The 23,843-nt window shown below is 45.0% G+C and overlaps 1 protein-coding gene across 1 annotated transcript; it reads left to right on the plus strand.

Moving 5' to 3' along the window:
• Positions 1 to 2: 2 nt before the first annotated feature.
• Positions 3 to 20,732, plus strand: SF3A2 (splicing factor 3a subunit 2). The gene is made up of 9 exons (XM_088459838.1): positions 3 to 100; positions 3,840 to 4,002; positions 17,003 to 17,074; positions 17,304 to 17,350; positions 17,442 to 17,551; positions 17,651 to 17,700; positions 17,890 to 18,030; positions 19,516 to 19,584; positions 20,076 to 20,732. The coding sequence occupies exons 2-9, from the start codon at positions 3,877 to 3,879 to the stop codon at positions 20,628 to 20,630; spliced, it is 1,170 nt and encodes a 389-aa protein (XP_088315964.1). The 5' UTR covers positions 3 to 100; positions 3,840 to 3,876; the 3' UTR covers positions 20,631 to 20,732.
• The last annotated feature ends 3,111 nt before the right edge of the window (positions 20,733 to 23,843 follow it).

A 23,843-nucleotide genomic window follows, 5' to 3' on the forward strand; every position in this document is an offset into this window, starting at 1 on the left:
GAATAAAGTTGTTACTAAAACTACGTAACGTCCGGCCAGTGCAACACACACACACACACACACACACTTCCGGTACAGATCAGGGGGAGCGTGAGAGGTGGTGAGTATCCCGACTCCCGAGCAGGAGTCTTAAGCCTGTTACGGGTGTACACGTCTCCTCACATTCTTGTCCCGCCACTGGCAGGGAGCATGGAGGGATGGCATGGCGGCTTTGCATCGCCGGCAGCGTATATAGCGCAGTGTCCCCGAAGCCCCCGTCGTTAGAACCACTAACACTGCATGGATTCTTCCACCATGCCGGCATATGGGGCGAAGTAAAGGCCAGGGGAAGAGTGGAGATTTAAGGGGGGTATCCACTAGGCGATTTTAGTAAGTGGTTGCACGATAACGGCGTTGTTATCATGCAATCGCTTGCAAATCTAGCATGTTTTGGTCGGAAGCAACCAGCGATGCACGCTGGTCGCTTCCGACATCTATCATCGCTCGTATATGTTGGTCAACCTGACGATCCCATCAGGTTCAGCATGTGCGGGGATGGGTGATGTGCCTGGACTGAACGAGTGACCGTTCAGTGTAGGCACATCACTAGATATACAAACGAGAGCACGATTGCAATGTCGTAAATCGTGCTCTCGTTTGTATATCTAGTAGTGGGTACCTGCCTTAAGGTGCCCACACACATAGCGATATTTTACACGATCTGGCCGATTCCGACGAATCGTGACGACAGATCGTGTAAAATATGGCCAAATCGTGAGTCCTAACTCACGATGCGATGCGCGTCCCCGCACATCGCATCGTCAGATCTGCCGTGCGGTAGGGCAGATCTGACAATCTGGGACAAAATGCACTGGGGGAAAAAAAAAAAAGTTAAGAAGCACGATAGGTCTTATGCTTTTTACTACAAATCGTGTGTAGTAGCTGCCGGGGGAGAGTTCAGGGGAAATCGCACACACCGTGGGATCGTGTGCAGATCGGTATGTGTGTGGGCACCTTAAAGAGAATGGTTTGCTCCCAGTTCGCATTATTCTCTGGAAACCTAGGGGTTGATGTATCTTACAGTGATAAGAGTGGAGAAGTTGCCCTTGGCAGCCAATTGGCTTCGAGGAAGCATTCAGGGTTGTTGCTAGATCCAAGTTGGAGAAAGGACCTCTGATGTCACAACCATGTGACGCTACGGCATGGCCGGTTAGCTACCAGTGTTACACTCTTTGTGGTCTTAGAGGGGGAATATAAACCTGTGGCGAGTGAAGCGACACTTTTGGCCCACTGTTCTGAACCTTGCTCCTCCCCCTTTTGCTGCGGTTCACGGGGTTGTGATGTCAGAGGTTCTTTACAGCACCTCGTTCTAGACCTAATCATTTATCGAGTGCACTCTATCAAATGATAAATGATGTGTGTAGCTTTGTAGATGACAGTATGCAGTATTATGTTTACACATCAGGCAATACTGCAGACCAAGTGACTACAATTAGGGAGACAGAGGTGGTGTGCAGGGATGACATGTATATAGCAGACGCTATATGTTGGAGTTAGTTGTCACTTTTTTCAAAACTGAGCAAGGGAGAGGATGATACTGAGCTATGATGCTACACTAATCTACACACAATGAGAACGTTACACCCATCTCACATAAGATAAGAAGTGGGTGACAGGTCAGTTCTTGAATGGTATGGCACTTTCAGCAGCCCCATATTTTAACTATTGTTTTTAAGATTCTTGTGTACTTTATGGACTCATTGCAGAGAGAACCCAATGAATGTTTTAAATGGTACTTGTGTACTTTACGTACACAAGTACTGAAAGTTGTCCCCACCTAAAGAAGAAAGTTGACCCCTCGCGGGCTTGCTACGCTCGCCACAAGGTTATATCCCCCCTCTATGCCCACTTGGATGGTAGGGAATGACGCTGGACACTGGCTGATGACGTCAGGGTCCTCTCCATGAAGGGGATTTAGACATTACCATGATTGATAATAATAATGCAGTGACAAAATATGTGAGTCCCAGGGACCCTTCATTTAAAAAAAAAAATGGGGTCCTATCTAACCATTTATGGGTCCCATCATAATTTATGCTTTAGATGTCCCTCAGACCTCCCCACATGCCACCACACGCACGTCCCCACATACCCTTAGAATGCCCATCTGCTACCGCCAACAGCATCAGACCTCCCCTCAGGCCCCTTAAATGCATGTTTTTTTCTACACATATGACTTGTATGTACACAAAACCCATAGTGAATAACAGCCAGAACACATTATGCCCCCCCTATGCAGTGCCCCCAGTAGTTGACCCCCTATGCATTGACCCTAGTAGTCCCCCTATGCATTTCCCACAGTAGAAATCCCCCCTGTGCAGTGCCCCCAGTAGTTGACCCCCTATGCATTGCCCCTAATAGTCCCGCTATGCATTGCTCCCAGTAGTAATCCCCCCCCATGCAGTGCCCACAGTAGTAGTCCCTCTATTCATTGCCCCTAATATTCCCCCTATGCAGTGCCCCCAGTAGTAATCCCCCCCTATGCAGTGCCCCCAGTAGTAGTCCCCTTATGCATTGCCCCCAGTAGTACCCACCCTATGTAGTGCCCCCAGTAGTTGACCCCCTATGCATTGCCCCCCAGTAGTGGCCCACCTATTTGCCCTTTAGTGACCTGGGCCTAATGCCCAGGTCACTCACACCTAATTTGGGGGGGGCAGATACCTTCAATTGGGCCCTATGCCCGCCTATATCCCCACAGGCCTATTGCCTGAATTTATGAAACGGGCCTAGTGCCCGGCAACCCTGGTGGTCTAGGGAGGGGTTAAATACCGGTGGCCCAAGGCCGCCTACCCAGATCACAGTCTTCTGGCCTTTTGCGCTGCCGCCGGAACTGTTGTCGCAACGCTCTTCTCTTCGGGAGGTCCTCACTCCTTGCCCTCCACCACCGGACTGAACTTTCCCGCTCAGCGGTGTGTAATCCAAGACGCCGCGAGTAGGCGGGTCTATGACGCGGCGAGCCGTTATTGGCTCGTCGCGTCTACTTCCTATTGGCTGCTGCCACGAGCCGTGTTAGGCTCGCGGCCAGTGCCAAACAACCACTGCTTGGCTTTCGGGCGGCGAGCTCCGCTTAGCTTACGCGTGGAGTCAAGCTTCTCCTGCCACCACTTTACTGCCGACGCTGGTGGAAGGAACAAGGCGGTCCCTTCACCAGATACCCGCCGCGGCTACTTACCCGGCGCTGGGAACAAACACACTGTCCCAGTGCCGGGCCAGGCTCCTCTGCCTGCCCCTGCAGCTCTGCCGATGCTGGGATCACACCCTTGATCCCAGCACGGCTTTCCACAGCAGCAGCCAATGAGAGTCTGTCTGACTCTCATTGGCTGCTATAACAAACAGTGTTGTATTTGTTACACGCTGTGCTGCAGCCAGCTGTCAGGGATTGGCCATAGCACAGTGCGTCCCCGGGGACCTGGCTACTCTTGAAAAGTGAGTCCCCAGTGCTCAATCCTGGGTAATTACGTGCTATAGCGCATATTTGCAAACACGGTAATGAGAGTAGGGCACTTGAGTTCTCTCTGCAATGAGTTTGCAAAGTACACAAGTACCGTTTTTAATTTGACCTTTTATCTATATAAAAGCCCTTTTCATTTTATGAAAACTGGATGCATGGCGGATGGCTTATAATTTCCATTAGAGTCCTTGATCCCTATGGAGAAATGCACTAAACTTACACATGGATTTTTTGCTGCTCAATAAGTGGGCTGCCATCTGTTCTGCATCTTATCACACAGAGGAATACGCATATATAAAAAAAATCTGCATACTTTAAGGCTTTACTCTTATATATTGTTTCTTTTCAGGTTTCTTTCCCTGTGTGTCCCTCAAACCTTTCCAGCCATGGATTTCCAACACAGAGCTGGTGGAAAGACCGGCAGTGGTGGAGTTGCATCTGCATCTGAAAGCAACAGGGACAGAAGAGAACGTCTCAGGCAGCTGGCCTTGGAGACTATTGATATCAACAAGGTATTGAAATTAAATTGGTGGAAGATTGGAAGTAATAGAAATGTCCTCTACCTTATGGTGCATACACACGGTCAGATTTTTCTTCAGATCTGAACGATAACGATTTTAAAAATCGTTCATATCTGAAGGAAAATCTGACGTGTGCATCTATGAACGATGAGCGGTCCCGTTCGTCAGATTACGATATCTGACATCTGATGTGTTTGCAGTCAGTTTTGGACGATTTCCATTCATTTTAATACAGTAAAAAATCGTTCAATCGTTTGCAAATCGTGCAATCGTTCATCTGACATATCTGACCGTGTGTATGCACCTTTAGTTACATAGTGCTGGATCTGCCATGCAAGATGTCTGTGTGTGTGTGTGTGTGTGTATATATATATATATATCTATATAATATCTGTCTCTCTCTCTGTCATATGGTAGATCCAGCATTCACAGTACCAACATCACCTTAACTGGTGCCTTCACATAGTATTGTAAATATTCATCATTTTATATATGACAATCCACAAGGGCAGATTATCTGGTAGACTGCAAATCTACTGTTACATGTAAGATGGTGTCAAATATGGTTGCAAAATGTATCACCACTTATTATACATCGACAAATTGTGCATGTACATCTAAAGCAGCCATTTTTATTGGACGTTGGCAAAGCAGTGTGCTGCTGTATGTCATTATTTCAAGCCTGGAGTGCTGCACTTAAAATGATGAATATAGATCTATGTAGTTGTATAGAGAGATATAGGGACAAATGTAATAGGGTGAGAGTTTAGCAGTAAACGCTCACAATATTACATTGGACGAGTTGTATTTTCAAACTGGGAAAACATCTGGATGAGAGTTTAAATCATTAGTTTTTTTTATTCTGAAAAACACAGAGTTTGCATATTCTCGGACTCTATTACATTGGGCGACTTTTAAAAGTGAGCGTTTACTCCCACATTTTCTAAACTCTCACCCTATTACATTTGGCCCATAGAGTGAGATATATGCCCCCATTTATCGAATTAACATGCAGTGTTTTCATCGCCGTCCTGTTTGATTTTTCTTTCCTTGTACTTAACATGGTAAATATTCTCAGGTAGCGGTATTTGTCCTGTCAGCGCAACTTTTAACACTCAAGCAGCGCTGGCGAAAGATGGCAAGCCCCGTGTGTTTACAGACTGCACATGAGCCATCTGTAGCTCTTAGCCCGGACACGCATAGTTGAGACTTTTGGACTACCCGGACATTTAGAGATTTCCATGGAAACCCGGCAGCCACAAGGCATGCTGGGCTTACTTCCGGGTGCCGGGGGGAGAGCACTGGCTAGACACCGCCGGACCGCTGTTTATCAGAGGGCACTGGCTGATGAAATGAAATAAGGTAAACGAGCACTAATTTAGACATAGCGCTCGTTGATAATTGCAGACACCAGCCATCTGCTATGAGGGGGCAAAATGCTGATAGCACTGCTAAAAAACAGTGCTATCAGCAATAATAGATACAGACAGCATTTATTTCTCTTTCATCCACTAGGTGATACTGGAGCATAGACAATGGGGTATAGACTGTGGTAGAGTAGAGCCTGGCACCTTTAAATGATCTAGAAGTGTGACTGGCTCCTCCCCCTCTATGCCCCAACAGCCCCAGTTTTAGAAATGTGCCCGAGACAGCCTAATGTGCTACCAGCTCTCTCCAGCCTTTTCCTTCTAAATTTAATTTTTTTGTCTTATTTTTATGAAGATACAAGCTTGAGGACAGGCAGACTGTTTTCTGTGGCAGTCTGCCTGCTACGTGGGAGCCGCCGGTAAGGGAACCGCCACTGCTACTGCAGCCTGTGTCCGGTGTTCCTGGAGGGGGGCTCTAGTTTACATTGAGTCAGCAGGCCCGCCACAATTTACTGTGGCTAGTGTGCCCGGGTCCCCCGCTTCCCCCCGCTCAGCATCCTGGCCGCAGCAGTGGTGAGTAAAACCACCACCCCTGGCTAGTGGTGGGACAAATCGCTGGGCAGTGTGACACACGGCACAGCTGTGGCCTTCACACACAGAGCGCTAACCTCTCTGCTATTCCCTCTATTAAACATAGGAGGAGACCGGCAGGCGCCAGAGTCCCTCAGCACAGCGCTGACAGGAATGCAGCGCGGTCCCGCCAGTTTCTTGCTGGATAGGGTGGACAGCTCATTAAGCAAAGGCTGCTATAGCCTATCTAGCAGCACTTTTAACTATAAAGATTTGCCCATTATCATTAGCCAGCGCTTGCGTTAGACTGGCTGGGTAACGGGAGCTGGGGGCGAGGCTTAGCGGCAGAGCGGTCTTTCCTGCAATCCTGCTCGGGAACCAGAGAGAGAGCTCACAAGCCCGCCATTTGCTAACTGGGGGCTTTACATGGAAGCATCACTGCTTCCCTAAGAAATGGATCCTGCCAGTGCGCTCTCACACGTTCAGTCCCGCCATTTTGTAGCCGCTGTTTACCAGCGGGCTCTGTAAGAGTGGGACCCCCTTGATACAAGCGGCTGGATCAGTCCTGTAAGTTGCCCCAGCATGCGAGGGCTGGGGGCGGGGCTTAGCGGCTGCGCAGTAATTTCCGCTCAGTACGGAGGGGATCTCACTGAGGTCATCCTGGAAACCCTTACTAGTGGCCAAGCTCCGCTATGGCTGGCGCGCTCCCACATGCAGGACATCCACATTTTTTAACAGAGGCTGCAGAAGGCTACGGTACTGAGGCACACAGCTCCTTTGGAGTGCTCCCTGCCTGCGCATACCCTGTTGTTTGTTTCTAGCGCTTGGCTAAGCAGCAGCTGTACTGATTATTAGTAATGGGCTGGATCAGACTACTCCAAGCTAGATGCAGGCTATGTAATCTCTTGTATCACTTGTGGTACTGAAATGCAAAAACAAGATTTAGTGGCTTGCGCAGTGGTTATCTTCTATGGGGTGCATTGCATGTTCTGGCTATACCCCATGCTAACTATGCCTCACAGTACACACCAGTCCACTGCACACAACCTCTTATGGTCCCAGAAGCGCTACCCTAGAGAAGTTACATGTGTGTGAGTATATATGTTTTAATAGTTATATATAGTGTGCTCGCTGTGGCAGCACACATACTAAAAAGGAGGCCGGCCCTATGGACGGAAGACCGCCTGGGAATACCAGGTGCTGTGTGTAATAAAAAAAAAAATATATATATATATATATATAATCTCGCTTCGCGGCCTTTGACTAAAACTTGGTGTAGTATTGTTCTTATCAGTTAATATCTGATACGCACTATCTGAGGATCTATTATTGAAAATTGCAGTAATTCAGATCTCACTTGGAGGTATGTTCTCTCTAAGAACGTGTATTCCATACCATATATATTAAGCAGATTGGGAGTTTGGACTCACGGGTGTGGGAGTCTGGCAGTAAACTAGTTCCGCTTAACACTGTTAAGGCGGGTATCCACTACCTGATTAAACAGAGCGATTGACCGATAACGACATCGTTCAATCGCTCGTTGATCAGGCACAAATCGGGCATGCAAATGTCAGAAACGACCAGCAATGTGCACTCCCACTGGTCGTTTCAGACATCAATCATTGCCGAATATGCTGGTCAATCTGCCGATAATGACAGATTGACCATGTTCGGGGATGATGGAGGGTGCCTACACTGAACGACTTATCGTTCAGTGTAGGCACTGCAGGGGATTAGGAACGACAGTATGATTACGATGTCGTAATCATACTGTCTTCCCTGGGTCGGGTATTGGATGTGCAGCATTAGCCAATCTCTCCGCTGACCCAGCTTTTTCTTGTGGGTGCACAGTTGTGATTCTGTGAGTCAAAGAGGGCGGTCCCTCTGTATGACCATATATTTCTCCACTAACCACCCTGCTAGTTTTCTACAGCAACTTCTATTGCATCATCTCCAGGCTGAAGTCTGAGCTGTAGAGCGATGGGTCTCTGACCACCGACGGAACTTATGGCTACTCTGCATACCTGACTGTGCTGGTTGCTCAGAGTTTGGAAAGGTCAGTGAAATTTGACAAGGTGACCAGGCGGCTTCAAGTCGTTCACAGGTAAGTGGGTTTACTCCACCAAGGCCTGGGCAGATGCTCTGGATAAAGCATACCTGACATTGCACCCTAGCTGCTGTCCTAGCAGTCATTTGCCCATATATTTAACCTTGTCACATCAGTGGACTCTCTATACCTCTTTTTCTGACGTGTGGGTCCATAGTTCCAACATAGCTTATCCTCCCTCCCGGAGCTATATGTTGTCTGCATCCTCTGGGGTTTTTGTACCTGTCTTCGTTACCAGAGATGTCACGGATAGGTGTGAACATCATTGGCTGAGGTTTCGACACCCAGTTTGCAGTCGCTGATTCCAGTTCCAGTCTTCTGAAGTCCTATCCCTCTTGTGTCACTCCTCCTGCTAGGAGTGATATTCCTCCATCTTGGAGGGACAGTCATTCTCTGACAGGAATCATTATATAATTCTATTTTTCTGCCAGAAAGAAGAATGGTAGTTTATCTTCAGAGCGCAATATAAGCTGGCTGGCTGCTTCGCGAGGACTAACTCTCCCTTAAGAAGATATAGACTTATCATAATACAATATCTAGTGCCCATTCTGTGAATATACATTTTTAGACCCCTTACTAGGGTTTATGGTGACTACAGGTCTATCCCTCCCTTGGCTAGGATCACTAATATCTAAGCTTACTCACCTTTTGTATTACTGTATAGATACATCTTTTAGGATGCATTCCGGTACGCCAAAGAATTGACTTGTCGCAGACTGAACATAATGCAGTGGCCCCATGTAGGTTCCTATTTAAACATCCTCTCTCAGAGCTTATTTGGTTTGAATTACAACAGACTGCAGTTACAGTTGCTATTTCTGCAGGCCGTGGGCCACCTTCCAAGAAGTTTGGCAGGGTCAGGCTTGGCTTGCATAATGGTGGGCATTCAACGTAAACTTGGTGGAGCAGGTTCCTGCTGTTTAATTATATTGTTTGTTTTCTTTTGTAACCATTTTTTTTTTTTTTTTTTAATGTCAGGGGTCACTGGTTAGTGATCCAGTGTCATATATGTACTAATTCCATGTACAACTTGAACGCTGCAGGGTCTTAGTTAATATCTTATGCTAGGCTTACAATAAAGTGTTAGTGTAACAAGGCTTACCCTACGTTTCGTGGGCCATATTAGCCTCTCTATCTTCCTTATGCACATAGTGTTCAGGCAGACTGTTGTGGGATAGATATATATATGAGACAAAGAACAGCCTATCCTGCACACTCTCACTGTTTTTTTTAAAAAAGATCATAGGGTGCCAGATCATAAATATTAATAGTCACAAAAGTCCAGAACACCAGACGACCGGCACACCCTTTTCAAATGCAAAAAATAAGTTTTAATCCATAAAACCATCAAAAGGTAAATAGCTAACAACGTCCGTTCATGTGAGCAAAAAGAATGCAACATGCAATTAAGTTAGTAGAACCTTCGTTGTAGCAATAAAGTGTGGGCTGGACTTTTGTGACTATATATATATATTTTTTTTTTTATTTCTTCATAGACAATATAGTCCTCCATACACGTCACTCTGCCCCCCTACCCCCCCCCCCCATCCCAACCATGCCACTCTGTCTCCCCATCACATTCGAGCTGCAGTCTTCCCCATCTGCACAACTGTTTTCCACCCATCTGCAACACTTTGTGCCCCCCCATCCGCACCACTATTTTCCACCCATCTGAAACACTTTCGTTTCCCCCCATCTCAGTTGCTTAATCTTCCCCCTCTCCATGCCTTTCTGCTCAGACCTCAATTGCATAGACTGCATGTGTGTATTCCATTGAGCACACAATTGTGTGAATTAGCAGCTCCACCATTTTGTAAATGACAGCAATCTCACTCTGTGAGAGTGCTGACTCTGTAGTTAACACAGGGTGTGATGGCATACCATATCTGTATTGCACAAGGAATAAGTCCATTAAGGCGTTGGCGTTAATGATCGGAATTTCATTGCAATTTTAAGTTTGACTGGCAGAAATTCAGTAGGTTTTGTGAAAATTCAGATCATGTCTAAGTCTTAATGGGACATGTGAAACCGTAAGGTTTTTTGTCTATGAAATTTTATTGCTTTTTAAAAATTTATTAACTCAGGGTTTGGAGGAGCAAACCGTGCTACCTGCAGGGGAGAAGGGCAACAAAATTGTACACTAGCGCAGGTAGAAGAGGGGCTGGCACACAGGAGGTGGTTTGGGAGGTGCAGGGTGAGACAGCTGTAGGCTTGCGGGGGTGCGGACCAGTGGCAGCAGCGGGGCAGTGCACAAGGGCATCAGAGGGCTCACCGGTACTGGGCATGCACCTGAGAAAATAAAATCAATAAGTCACAGATGCATGGACGCATCAGTAAAATGCATCTATGTTAAAAATAGAATGTGTAAAAAAAAAAAAAAAATGTGCCCCCAACCCTCTTAAGCACACCCAGCCCCAGGCTTTTCATGGCCAGTCCTGGTTGTGAAAATACAGGGAACAAAAAGCGTAGGGGCCCCCCCCGTATCTAGTCAGAACCAGCACCGGGCTAGTCAGAACCAGCCCTGGTTGCCAAAATACGGGGGACAAACGACGTAGGGGTCCCCCGTACTTTGAGCAACCAGCATTAGGCTCTGATCTGGTTCTGGAAATACAGGGGAGGGAAATGAGTAGGGTCCCTCTGTATTATCCAGAACCAGCACCGGACTTTTTCTAGCAGGGGGCTAATGCCACAGCCAGGGGGGCCCTTTCACCAGGCCCCCCCAGCCGAAACTTTAGTCAGCCCAGGCCGGGGATCCCTGGGGAGCTGGAGAACCCCCCCCAATAAAAACGTCCCCCTCTCCAGAGCACCCCAGGCCTAGGCGGATAGCCCAGGGCTATCCCCGGCACCCCTGGGTGGTGGGTGCCGGGTTGATTGTGTATAGTTTATTGTTAAAAAAATATTTGTCCTTTGCAGGTGCACCACAGGTCCCAGTAAGCCTTCCCTACATGCTGGTACTTGGGGAACCACAATACCAGCATGCAGGGCATAAGGGCCCATTGGCACCTGTAGTCCACCTGTAAAGAAAATATTAAAATAAACCCAAAACACTTTAATGCTGTAAAATTTTATTTTACTGTGTCTTCACCTGGGGGGACGGCGGCTTTTAAGCTCTTTTGCGTGGCCGCCGCCACCCTAGGGCTTCGGCGTCTTCGCTTGGGGGACAGCAGCCTTTAAGCTCTTTAGTGGGCGGCAGCCTGTGTCAGCTCTTTTGCATGGCCGCCGCCCATTAGTACTTCTGGCGTCTTCCTTCAGGAGCTCTTCATTGCTCCCAGCCGTCGGACTGCCATGCCGCCTCCTCTTGCTGGCTTATGTAAGCCAGCCAAGGGAGCGGGGCGATCACGTCGCAAGCCGTGAATAGGCTGAGGCGCCATTTTTTAAATGGGCTCCGCTGCAGAATGTCAGGCAAGGACTGGATCCTCTCGCATCCAGGCCCAACGCCGGTGCCGCCGCCAGATCCAGCTGACGCCAGCACTGCCGTCGCTGACACCCGCGCTGCCGCCATTGATGGTTGCACCTCTGCCGGGTCCCCGCCGCAGCTACTGCCTGCTGCAATTGCCTGGTCACAGCACCACTAACGCCCACAAACAGCCACCTTGGTGTACCCAAGTGAATCCACAGTGAGTACACCTGCTGAAGGCACCTACCGAGGCTGCTTTACTGTCCAGTGCCGTTTTTCATGACAACGATGCCACCCCTTGGTCCCTCTTGAGACTGTAGTCTTCAGACTGGTGCCATTTGTCCTCTGGTCATTCCGTGTCAAATCAACACACTGATTTTACTTAACCAGCTCAGATTTTGATAAAATTTGCTATATGGAGAGTATATATGTAGTCTAAGAAAAATACTAAATATTATTTAAATATATCATGCCGTTTCTAAAATATGTACAGTTTTCAAAAATCTGATAAAAACGCACAACCAGCATATTTTCAAATCACCATGGCAGCTCTCCTAATTAAGCTAGAGAGGTGGGAGTGGTGTAATTTTTACTGTGTTTTTTTTATGCCCTTTCCGAAGATGTACAACACAATAGGCTTTGTGAGGAAAAACTTTTTCCAAATTGAAACTGAAATTTTTGATCATGATTATCTCAAAGTGCGTCGACAAAAAATTTCTGGAAATAGTCTATACTAATGTTAAATGTTTGTCAAAATGTAAAAGTGGGAGGATAATGGGTTCATAGTTTAAAATTATTGTTAAGCAAGGTAGTTTATTCAAAAAAGTCGTGTCTATTACAAGTAGTGATAGGTAATAATAGATTTGATGTTATATAAATCAAGTTGAATAGAAATACTTGACATTGTATTAGTCAGTCAACAATGTTTGCTGAAGATAGATTGACAATGCCTCAGTGGTTTTTAAAGTGTCATCAGGGGACATGACATAAATTCTTCCAGTTGGAGTTATAGGGTCAACTTTGCATAAGACATCTATTAGAGGTATCCACGGTACATCAGACTTCCTTCGATAGAAGAATGATGGTGAAGGTACAGTTAGATGAAGGAAGGTCCCTTTTAATTTGTCTTCATCTTCATTCTTGTCCATCACATAAGCAAGCCACCATTTCTTGTTATACACAACGGATATATAGCCATTTATTTGTGTCAACTGGAGTTTGTCTATAGATTTTGTAATGAATACTGTAGCCTTAGAAAAGGTTTTCACAGATATTTTTGATGTACTTGAGTCAACCGGTATAAAAGCATGATACTGTTGTGTTCCCTGAATAGTTACTGACTGGCTGAAATGATCATTCAAAAATGTTTTAAGACTCAATATAGTCTTCTTGCTTTGGGAACGTCAAATTAATTCCAGATATATTTTCTACTGCCCATTCATAAAGTTGGAGAGGTGTGAGGATTTGGTTTTCATATGGACATTGTAGGCTGGCTCTAGCTGCCAGTCTCTTGACTGCCGCCAACTCCATCACATGGGCCTTTCCCATGCGCTGTGGCCTGCAATACTGCGCATGATTCCTGACCATTGTTTCATGAGCATGATTCATAAACAATGCATTAACATTGAAGATCATTAGTTATTTTCTTGCAAGAATTATTCATTGTTTTAGTTAATAAAGTCATGTAGGAACTTTTATAATTAGGCCTACAATATTTGAATTAAATGTAAATTCTCTTAATTACTTTTTGACAATCTCTACATGTGAGAATATATATCTATATTATATATTCTCATGTAGATATTGACAAAAAGTAATTAAGAGAATTTACATTTAATTCAAATACTGAGTGTTGGGCTAATTTTAGTTGTTCCATCATATAATTGGATTTAAAAGTAGGCACTGATATTTTTTTTTCAAATGTGCCTACTCCAGTTTTAAAATAATTTTTAACTATGAACCCATTATCCTCCCACTTTTAAATTTTGACAAACATTTAAAATTACTATAGACTATTTCCAGAAATGTTTTGAAATTTTTTGTCAATGCACTTTCTGAGATAATCATGATCAAAAATTTCAATTTGATTTTGGAAAATTTTTTTCCTCACAAAGCCTTTTGTGTTGTATAGCATAGGAAAGTGCATACAAAACACAGTAAAATGACACCACTCCCACCTCTCTAGCTTAATTAGGAGAGCTGCCAAAGCGATTTGAAAATATGCAGTTTGTGTGTTTTTGACAGATTCTTGAAAACTTTACATACTTTGGAAATGCATGAGATATTTAAATAAATTTTTGTATTTTTCTTAGACTACATATACTCTCCATAAACCAAATTTGAACAAAATCTGAGCTGGTAAGGTAAATTTTTAACAAATAGTTTGATTTGACACGGAATGGCTCCCCCTTATCTTCGGGTATCCAATCTAATGTATTCCTATCAGTCCACGGTCTTCTAGAAATGTACTTCCGTCTTATTAAGGCACCTTCATGAAAGCCCTCCTAGTGTTCTAGCCTCTCTGAGTTGGATGCTTCCCTATATGATGGGATCCTTAGGTTCTTGCACTCTTGGTATGGCTGTGGCTTCCGTGTTTTTCACGCACTAGGTTTCATTGTGGTTTTTCCTACTATGTGTCGTACCAGGAAGCTCGTACCGACTGCATGCTTACATCACTTTTGGAAGTTGTCTGTCATTAGCGTTTCTTCCAGGCGAGGTGGACGCTGGTTTCGCCTGGGCTCGCAGAAGGGTTCAGGTTGCCGTTTTACCTATCTGCTTCCAGAATGGGTTATCCTGCTATCTGAGCCATCTGCTGGTTGTTGTAGTCTCCGATCTCTCATGGTGCTGCCTCCGCTTCCCTGGGGAATCTCTACTCGTTGGGGATTTCCTATGATCCAACCCTTCTGCTGGTTGGAACCCCTTCCTTATATGGGCCGCAAGAATTATCCTGGCTGACTGTTTGTAGTTGGTTCTGGCCTTCATGTATACTCTGTTGCTAGAGTATTCTGGGAAGGTACAGCTCTAAATATATATAGACGTGTGTGTGTATGTATGTGTGTGTAAAGAACACACATGGAATTTTGTTGTAATTAAATCAAAATATGTTTTAGATTCCTCAAAGTAGCCCCTTTTTGCTTGGATGGTGGCTTTGCACACTATTGGCATTCTCTCAAGTCGGCTAAATTAGGTAGTCTCCTGGAATGGTTTTGAATTAACAGGTGTGCCTCGTCAAACTGCGGAATTACTTGCCTTCTTATAGCTCTTTTCCACCAAAAACCCAGGTCCGACCTGGGTTTTTGGACATAGTTCCAACTCTGGTCAGACCCAGGTCATACCCATTTACACTGCCTTCGATCTGGGTTATTTCCAGGAGAGCCCTGTTCACACTGAACTCAGGTCTGCCCTGCTAAACCTGTGAGATCATAAAAAGTGGGAGGTGAATGCCCCACAACCACCAATCAGCTCATTTTAGGCATGACCCAGGTCAGATAACCTGGGTTGCACCGTTTACACTGCACCATTACCCGGGTCCATCCTGGGTCCAACCCTGGTAGCTACCTGGGTTGGATTGCTGGGTCACTTGACCTGGGTTATTTTTCAGGGACCCTTTTACACTGAGCTGCAACCTGGGTAGACCCAGCAAAAACCCAGGTTTTTGCTCTGGTGTAAAAGGGGTATTAGTGTGTTTGAGACCATCAGTTGTGTTGTGCAGAGGTAGGGTTAGTACACAGTGGACACCACTATTTGACTACTATTGTAATCCATATTATGGCACCAACCACTCAACACAGTAAAGAGAAACAACAGTACTTTAAGACATGAAGGTCAGTCGATACGGAAAATTTCAAGAACTTTTAATGTATCCTCAAGTGCAGTTGCAAAAACCATGAAACGCTATGATGAAACTGGCTCTCATGAGGACCGCCCCAGGAAAGGAAGACCAAGAGCTACCTGCAGAGGTTAAGTTAATTATAGTTACCAGCTTCAGAAATCGCTACTTAACAGCACCTCAGATTAGAGACCACATAAAGTCTTCACATAGTTCAAGTAGCAGACAAATCTCAACATCAACTGTTCAGAGGAGACTGCGTGAATCAGGCCTTCATGGTCGTATTGGTGCGAAGAATCCACTGCGAAGAGAATTGTTTGTGCAAAGAAACACAAGGAATGGACATTAGACCAGTTGAAATCTGTACCTTGGTCTGATGAGTCCAAATTTGAGATTTTTGGTTCCAACCGCCGTGTCTTTGTGAGACGCAGAGAAGGAGAGTGGATGGTTTCTGCATGTGTGCTTCCCACTGTGAAGCATGGAGGAGGTGTGATGGTGTGGGAGTGCTTTGCTGGTGACACTGTTGGTGATTTATTAAAAATTCAAGGCACACTTAGCGAGCTCAGAGAGGACAGAAACGTCCCATGGAGCAGAAGGACAACCACAGCATTCTGCAGCGCCATGCCATCCCATCTGGTTTGCACTTAATGGGACCATCATTTGTTTTTCAACAAGACAATGACCCCAAACACACCTCCAGGCTATGTAAGGGCTACTTGACCAAGAAGGAAAGTGATGGAGATGACCTGGCCTCCACAATCACTCGACCTAAACCCAATTGAGCTGGTTTGGGATGAGTTGGACCACAGAGTGAAGGAAAAGCAGCCAACAAGTGCTCAGCACCTCTGGGAACTCCTTTAAGACTGTTGGAAAACCATTCCAGGAGACTACCTCATGAAGCTGATTGAGAGAATGCCAAGAGTGTGCAAAGCTGTCATCCAAGCAAAAGTGGGCTACTTTGAGGAATCTTAAAATATAAAACATATTTTGATTTTGTTTTAACACTTTTGTTTACAACATAATTCCATATGTGTTCTTTCATAGTTTTGATGTCTTCAGTATTGATCTACTATGTTGATAATAATTTAAATAAACAAAACCATTGAATGAGAAGGTGTGTCCAAACTTTTGACTGGTACTGTGTATGTATGTATGTATATATGTATGTATGTATGTGTGTGTGTGTGTGTGTGTGTGTGTGTGTGAGATATATAGATATATATATATATATATCTATGTAGTGTTCACTCTAGCTCCGGCGGCAGGCAGGGCGCCGGAGCTGGAGAGGGCAACCTTATGCGCGCGCCCGAAAAGGGGGCATGGTCATGAAAAGGGGTGTGTCTATAAGACGCGTCCCCTTTTCGTCATACTTGGGGGCGTGCCCGGCGCTTACGGACATGCCGGGCAGCCCCCAAGTGCTGCAGAAAGGGAGAATAGATGCCGGGCGCATGCGCCCGGCGTCTATCCTCCGGCGGTGACCGGGACACCGCATGTTTCTCCACCCGCGGGACACTGCGTCCCGCGGGTGAGAACGGCACCCGCAGGCTGTGGGGGCAGGGCGCTTTTTGCCCTCCTCCTGGATAGCAGGGTGCTTTTTGCCCTCCAGAAGGAGGGCAGGACACCGCGCCCCGCTAAAACAGCCTAGCGGGAACGCTATATATATGTGTTATAACCTGTTTAAGAAAAATGTTTAACAATTACATTTGTTTTCTTTCTCCCAGGACCCCTATTTTATGAAGAATCACTTGGGCTCATATGAATGCAAGCTGTGCCTCACACTGCATAATAATGAGGTGAGCCATGTTTGAAAACTGTATACCCTGACTACTGCTCTATTTTTTTTATGGTTTATTTGAAATGTAATGATATTTTTCTCAGAGTTTAATGAGAGTGAACTAGATTAAGGTTTGTTATTCCTCAAATATTGAAGAGTGTCCGTTGTTTAAATATTTTTTTCTGTTCATTGTGAGGGCTCGAGTTTAGTTTGCTTTTCTATTTAAATGGTTTCTTTTTTATCCTTAGGGGAGTTATCTTGCACATACTCAAGGAAAAAAACATCAGACCAATTTGTAAGTTGCTCTGAGTATCAATAAATGGGGATGTGTAATATCTGTGTGTTATTATAAAGATTGTAGCTCAGGAGTTTCTTATTGTGGTCAGGGCTCGCCGTGCAGCAAAGGAGGCCAAGGAGGCGCCTGCACAACCAGCCCCCGAGAAGGTAAAGGTTGAAGTCAAGAAGTTTGTCAAGATTGGACGTCCTGGTTATAAAGGTGAAAAAAAAATGTTTTTGAGATTATTAGGTTGTGTGACTGTCAGCATTTGCTATTAAATGAATTGTGGATCCATAAATTCTTAATTTTAATTTACAGTAACCAAACAGAGGGATGCCGAGGTGGGCCAGCAGTCTCTGCTGTTTCAGGTAACAGAGCCTTTTGTTTTATACTTTTAAGGATTACTTACTGTTCCCCATAAGTGATATTTTGTTTTTATTGTATTACAAATATATATTCTTGTAAACTAGTGAGATTTTCACATTCATCTGTTTTGTTCCTTTTGATTTTACATGATCAATTTGAAATGTTCTAAATTCCTATGGTATTTCTGTCAGATTGACTATCCAGAGATAGCAGAGAGCATCATTCCTAGGCACCGCTTCATGTCGGCCTATGAACAGAGGATTGAACCTCCAGATAGACGTTGGCAATATCTTTTGATGGCAGCAGAGCCTTACGAAACCATTGCTTTTAAGGTGTGTAGCTCCTCATTCTAAACCAGTCTAATGTAAACCCTTAATTGCCAGAGGTATTTAGTACCGCAAGAACTAGGTCCTTCTGAACAAATTTACAGTGAATCTGGTTCACTGGGGACATCTGTTTTAATGATTTAGCTGACCCAAGTGAAAATAGGGGCTTTGTTTTGTATGAAGTCATGAGTTTTCTCTGTAATTAGTGCCATTCACCCTACATTAGCAACACACAATGAGCTTGATTCAGAGGTGCACACAGTTGTGACTGTGATTGTTTGCGGAACTGGCAGGAATATGCAGATGCTAGTATCAGCCTTCCCAGATTCTTCACTGTGCTAGATGTGTAGTGCCCGACAGACCGTCAGCACTCAGTTATCCAGTGCATTCCGTCTTGTCATGTGAGTGCTCTTCATATGAGGAGTTCTCTAGAATCCTCTCTGAAGAGGAGGAAACTTTTACTAGACCTTGAACCAACTTGGCCAAACAATGCTTCCAAACTTGTGGCGTCACTAAGTGCACCGCCAACCCTTGCATCGCATGCACTCAGATGTATGGGGTAATTTGCTGAAGATTCATTTAAAGAGATGGAAGTACGGGTCCCCACATTTACAGTCTGGGGACGAATAACAATCTGTGTTAGGTCAAAAACTGAATGCTAGAGTTTTAGCTTCTTTTAACAGACCCGAGTTGATATCTGTAGGGAGTGCTACAGATGGCTGCACAATTCGCACATTATGCATAAGGTGTCCCCACTTGACAACTTGGCATGATACTTTTCATATGTAAAAAGTCCCAGAAGAAGCCTTGTCAGTCTATACCTCCCTTTATACTACATGATTATAAAAAGAGAAGGGGAAGTAGCAGACTGAGTACACAATGAGAAAAAAAACTAACAAGATATGAGCAAAAAATTGTGCAGAAATGTAACAATGCAGTCCCAGCCCAGCTAATAGCCAGTCCCTGCCACTTAGTACACAGGGGACAGGAGCTGCAGGCACAGTATCTGCTTTAGACTGTTCTTCAGTACATAGCAGAAATCAGTAAGGAGGAGGTTCTTTGTGTGCTGCATGGGGTGCTGATGGGGATGTATGAGAAGAGTATAAAGTGCTAACATCCTAAAGAAGGCTCTATACCCCAGGGTCTAGTGTCCCGTAAAAATTATAAATGCACCTATATATACATTTTTATTATTAACCGGTATTTATATAGAATTCAGCATACTACATAGACCTTTACAATATAGAACCAAATATGTTAATAAAACAAGACTGGCTATGAACCAAGCAGTAATTAGCCATGTTTGCAATCTTACAATCTACAGCTGACAAATAGGCATACTTACACATAAAATATTCCTGATTTTAGATAACCCCCAGGGAGATGTACTTAAGCTACACTATTGATAAGCATATAGCTGTTAAATGTAGCTACACAACCACTTACTATTTACTTAACTCTCAGTTAACTCTGCCTTTTGCCTCCATTCAGGTACCAAGCAGGGAGATTGACAAGGTTGAAGGGAAGTTCTGGACACACTGGAACAGAGAGACTAAGCAGGTAACAAAGTCCATGTGTAGCATTATTAGTCCCCCGGTGGCCATACACTAATAGACCAACTTTCATCTAACCATTCAACTAGTTGGCTGGCCGGAATGAGAATCTGGTAATGTATGGGAACAAATAACAATCACTCATTTGCTCTCATATCCCAGACTTAACTGTCGTGATATATATATATTTTTTTAAAATATGTAAGCATGACTATTTTAAAAGATCAATAAAGTCTTTAGTTTTCCCCTCACTTGTGTATAGCTACCATGATTAGCTCTGCTGTGGTACTATTAGTAACCAGTGATATCAGGGGTGCCATCTTCAGTTGAACTGCTGAGCAAAAAAGAGCTTTAATAATATCAAGGTATATGCATATACATAGCATTGTGGAAGTGAGTTACAAAATGAACTTTTTGTATTATATACACAAAACAATAATTGTATCATAGGAATACACTGGAAATTTAGACTAAAACAATCTCCATTTGTTCTTTCAGTTTTTCTTGCAGTTCCACTTTAAGATGGAGAAACCACCACCTGTACCCACAATACCCCCTACCCCACCTGGTGTTAAACGGCCGCCACCACCACTGCTGAATGGGATGCCACCTCGACCACCCCTTCCAGAAAATATGCCGCCCCCTCCTCCAGGTGGAATGCCATTGCCTCCCATGCCTCCTGGGGCACCAGCTCTCCCTGGGCCACTTCCCCAACTTCCTCCTGTCCCAGGAGTACCCCCTCCTGGTGTACCACCCCCAGTCCCACCACCAGCCTTACCTCCTCCTGGTGTGCCACCACCTGGTGTGCCGCCACCACCACCTAATCCCGCAGTACCACCTCCTGGAGTTCCACCACCTGGAATTCCTCCACCTGGCATTCCTCCCCCAGGGGTGCCGCCACCTCCGGCACCTGGCGTTCCTCCGCCTCCAGCCCCAGGTGTACCGCCTCCAGCACCTGGACTCCTTCCACCTGGACCTATGCCCCCAATGATGAGGCCTCCTTTGCCAAATGAAGGACCCACAAATATCCCCCCACCCCCCCCAACTAATTAAACCAATTGTGCTACATCTCTTGTACATGATCATATTTTCACCTTTTTTTTTTTTTGTAGGATATTTTAATGAATGACTAAATAAATGGGATCATTTAAAGAACAGACGCATGTTCTATTTGTTTACCCACATAAGTTGTAGAATCTCAGTTGTGGCAGTGTTTTTTGATTTGTTCTAATTGTATTGTCAGAAACGTAGGTTGCACCTATACAGTTTAATTTTAGGTGAATATTAACTCAGATCTAACCAGCATTGAATGAGACCAATGATTTCCGTAGAGAACCGGTCTCTAAATGATGTGATATCCTGATGACCATACTCCCAGAACAGAAACCTACCAAATCTATTTAGAAAGAGATAAGACTACCTTAAACACATAATGCTAGTTAAAAATCTAATGTTGATAACTAGAATCACTTGGTGGACCTCCGGTGGGTTAGTCAATATTTTATAGGATTTTGGAAGCTCTCACTGGTACCTTTTTTTATTGTATGAGAATAGTAACTAGTGTAGGTAGAATGAAAGCTAGTAGAATGATGTATGTTTATTTACATATATAGTAATCTAGCACAAGTATATTCCTTACACTTGTAATGATATGATGGGGGTTAAAACTAAGGTCAGGATGTATTGAGGTATCCCCAATCACCTTCTCACAGTGGGAAGTGAGACAAAGTTGCAGAGAATGTCTTTCCGTATTGTTTTGATCTTGTCATTACCATAGTTCCCCATAGATAATTTGGTTGCTGTTACTTTCTCCTTCATCCACTAGGGGGGACAATGGAGTCTCATTAAAGTGGGGTATAGATGTGTGCTAACCGGGAGCTGGCACTTTAAGAATTTAGAAGTGAGAGTAGCTCCTCCCCATCTATACCCCCCTCCAAGCCCAGTCTTAGTAATGTGCCCAAGGGAGCTGGTCATACATTTGACTTCTCCTCAGGACACATTTTAAGAAAAAGAAGATGCTGATTACAAACATTGAGGAGATGACAGGCAGCTGACTGCCCCCTGCCTGTCTGCGATGATGGAGCTGCCGGGAGGATCCTATCGCAGCTGCTTGCGGCTCGCGCTGGGGTCCTCGGCTATGGAGGTCACTGTCTCCGGGGTAGTCCAGGACGCGCTACATGCGGTGCACGTTGCGGTCCCCCAATTAGGCTCACCGCCACTGGCAGCCTCAGCAGAGTTAACAACTAGGCAGCAGCAGTTCATAGGCGTCTTAACAACGAGTGCCATAATGGGGGGCGGAGCATATAACATCCGCTCCTTGCTCCCAGCTGCCCCAGCGCTTCTCAGAAGCTGACAGCCGGCGGCCATTACATACTGACGCTGCTGCATTTTAGACTATCCAGTCTTCATGTGGAGGTCCCGCATGCCGCTGCGTACACCGTGCATAGCGGACCTCCATTAATCACGTAAAGCAGCAAGGGAGTGTATCTGGTTCCCCGTCTAAAGGGTTTGCCAGGTTAACATTCCCAGTACTGCAGGACTGTTCCTATTAGAAGTAGCCAGTACAAACACACAGTGCAGATTATGTGACATCCTGTGTTCAGATAACACTAGCAGTAGCTAGTCATGGGGACAGGCGCAGTTTTGGCGCCATAGCGGAGGCTACCTCAAGCAGCTACAAATAGAAAGTATGGTGGTCGCTCAAATCAGCTTAATGATATTGCCCAGGTGCTTGTAAAGGGTGGGGTTTACACTGAACCAGAGAAAAAAGGGATATTCCCTCCAGCACATTGCAGCAATATTAGCAAAAATTCTTGAATCCTACATAACAGAATTCAGAGGTATTAATTGCATACATTTGCAAATATATGATTGAGCGCCGGGCCAACGTCAAGGCTCCTCTATACCAGCGTCCCTTACATTAAGGGGTTCACGTCCGAGGCGCAAGGCACCCCAAAAGAATCCAGCCAAGGACCATTCCCAGGGCATCACGCAAAAATGGAAGAAAGGTGATAGTGAAGTGTAAAGTATAGATGTGTAAAAGATAAATCAATAAGTGTTAATATAATAAGAGAGAATTAAAATTACATAGATAATAAACAAACAAATAATTTGTTAGCAATTATTTTGGGTTGAGCGTTTGAGTGTGGGGCCCCCAGGGTTATTCTGGCTGGGCCTTTTTCAGGGCATCACCACTTAATTCACATAAATACTTTTTCACCACTTTTCTATTTGTTTATTATCTATGTAAAGAACCTGAGTTTACACCCTAACTGTATAACAGGGGCAGTGATGTTAGATTCGCCGTCTTGTACGGCACAGGTTATAACGGCTTCAATTTTGGGGTCCCCGGGTTCTGTACCCAGCATCTCCACTACTTGCATGGTGGGGGTCTTCGACTACACCACCCTGAACAGAGACCGCCTGGGATTACTAGGTGCTGTAGACTTAGGGATGGCATTGCTGCCCTTTAGCACATAACTGTAAATTATGTCCCTCTGCTCAGCTGGAGGCTTCTCCAAAAAAGACAGCGGTCTCCAGGTCAGAGGTTCTAAAGTATACAGACGTATGTCCTAGGTTCCCGTTTGTGGATGCCACATTTTTCAATTCGAGCATATTGAGCCGTAGCTTAACCGTTTAACAACTCCGCTCAGCCCGAGTTTCTTTCCCATCACGTCCTCACAACGTGGGCTGGGTTCAATTCCCGGTCAGGAAACCAGCAATATCTCCTAGCACAGTGACTAAATACACTGCAGCTGCCATAGGGCAGGTTTTCTGTGGTGCCTCTATAGAGCACCAGGTGATATATAAGCATCTTTGGACGGTGCCGGATGTACACAGAGCGAGGACTTTGTAGCGCCTTTTGCATATAGGCACAGGCACTTGTCTGATATACTATCACTTAACATTATAAATATTATCAGGGCTGGGCTGCTGTGGCTCAGTCATTCATTGTATAAGATGTCCCGGGTTCATATCCCGGTCCAGGACAAAATTATTCCTATTAGCATTTATTCCAGCAACTGAGGGGTTGCCAGTCCCTCTCCAGAGGTCTGGATTGGGGATTTTACAACATGTCTCTAGTAGACTGTTGTCCATAGTACTCCTATCGGAGGTGGTAGTGTATCGTGGGGCGTATGTGCTCCAAATAGAGACACATCCTAAGGTCCTTTTACACAATAGCGGCTCCCTGCTTTAGTGGGCTGCTGAGTTAATGGAGCTATTGTAGCCTAAAAATGTCTAGACTCTATCCCAATTATCTCTTTA

Source organism: Taudactylus pleione, unplaced genomic scaffold (genome assembly GCF_031769625.1).
Source record: "Taudactylus pleione unplaced genomic scaffold, aTauple2 ptg000938l, whole genome shotgun sequence".
NCBI lineage: Eukaryota > Metazoa > Chordata > Amphibia > Anura > Myobatrachidae > Taudactylus > Taudactylus pleione.

Excerpts from the sequence above, each read along its gene's own strand:
- SF3A2 (XM_088459838.1), top strand. The coding sequence starts at position 3,877 with ATGGATTTCCAACACAGAGCTGGTGGAAAGACCGGCAGTGGTGGAGTT. Across the intron at positions 17,351-17,441 it reads AAAAAACATCAGACCAATTT|GGCTCGCCGTGCAGCAAAGG; the intron begins GTAAGTTGCTCT and ends TATTGTGGTCAG. Across the intron at positions 17,552-17,650 it reads TGGACGTCCTGGTTATAAAG|TAACCAAACAGAGGGATGCC; the intron begins GTGAAAAAAAAA and ends TTTAATTTACAG.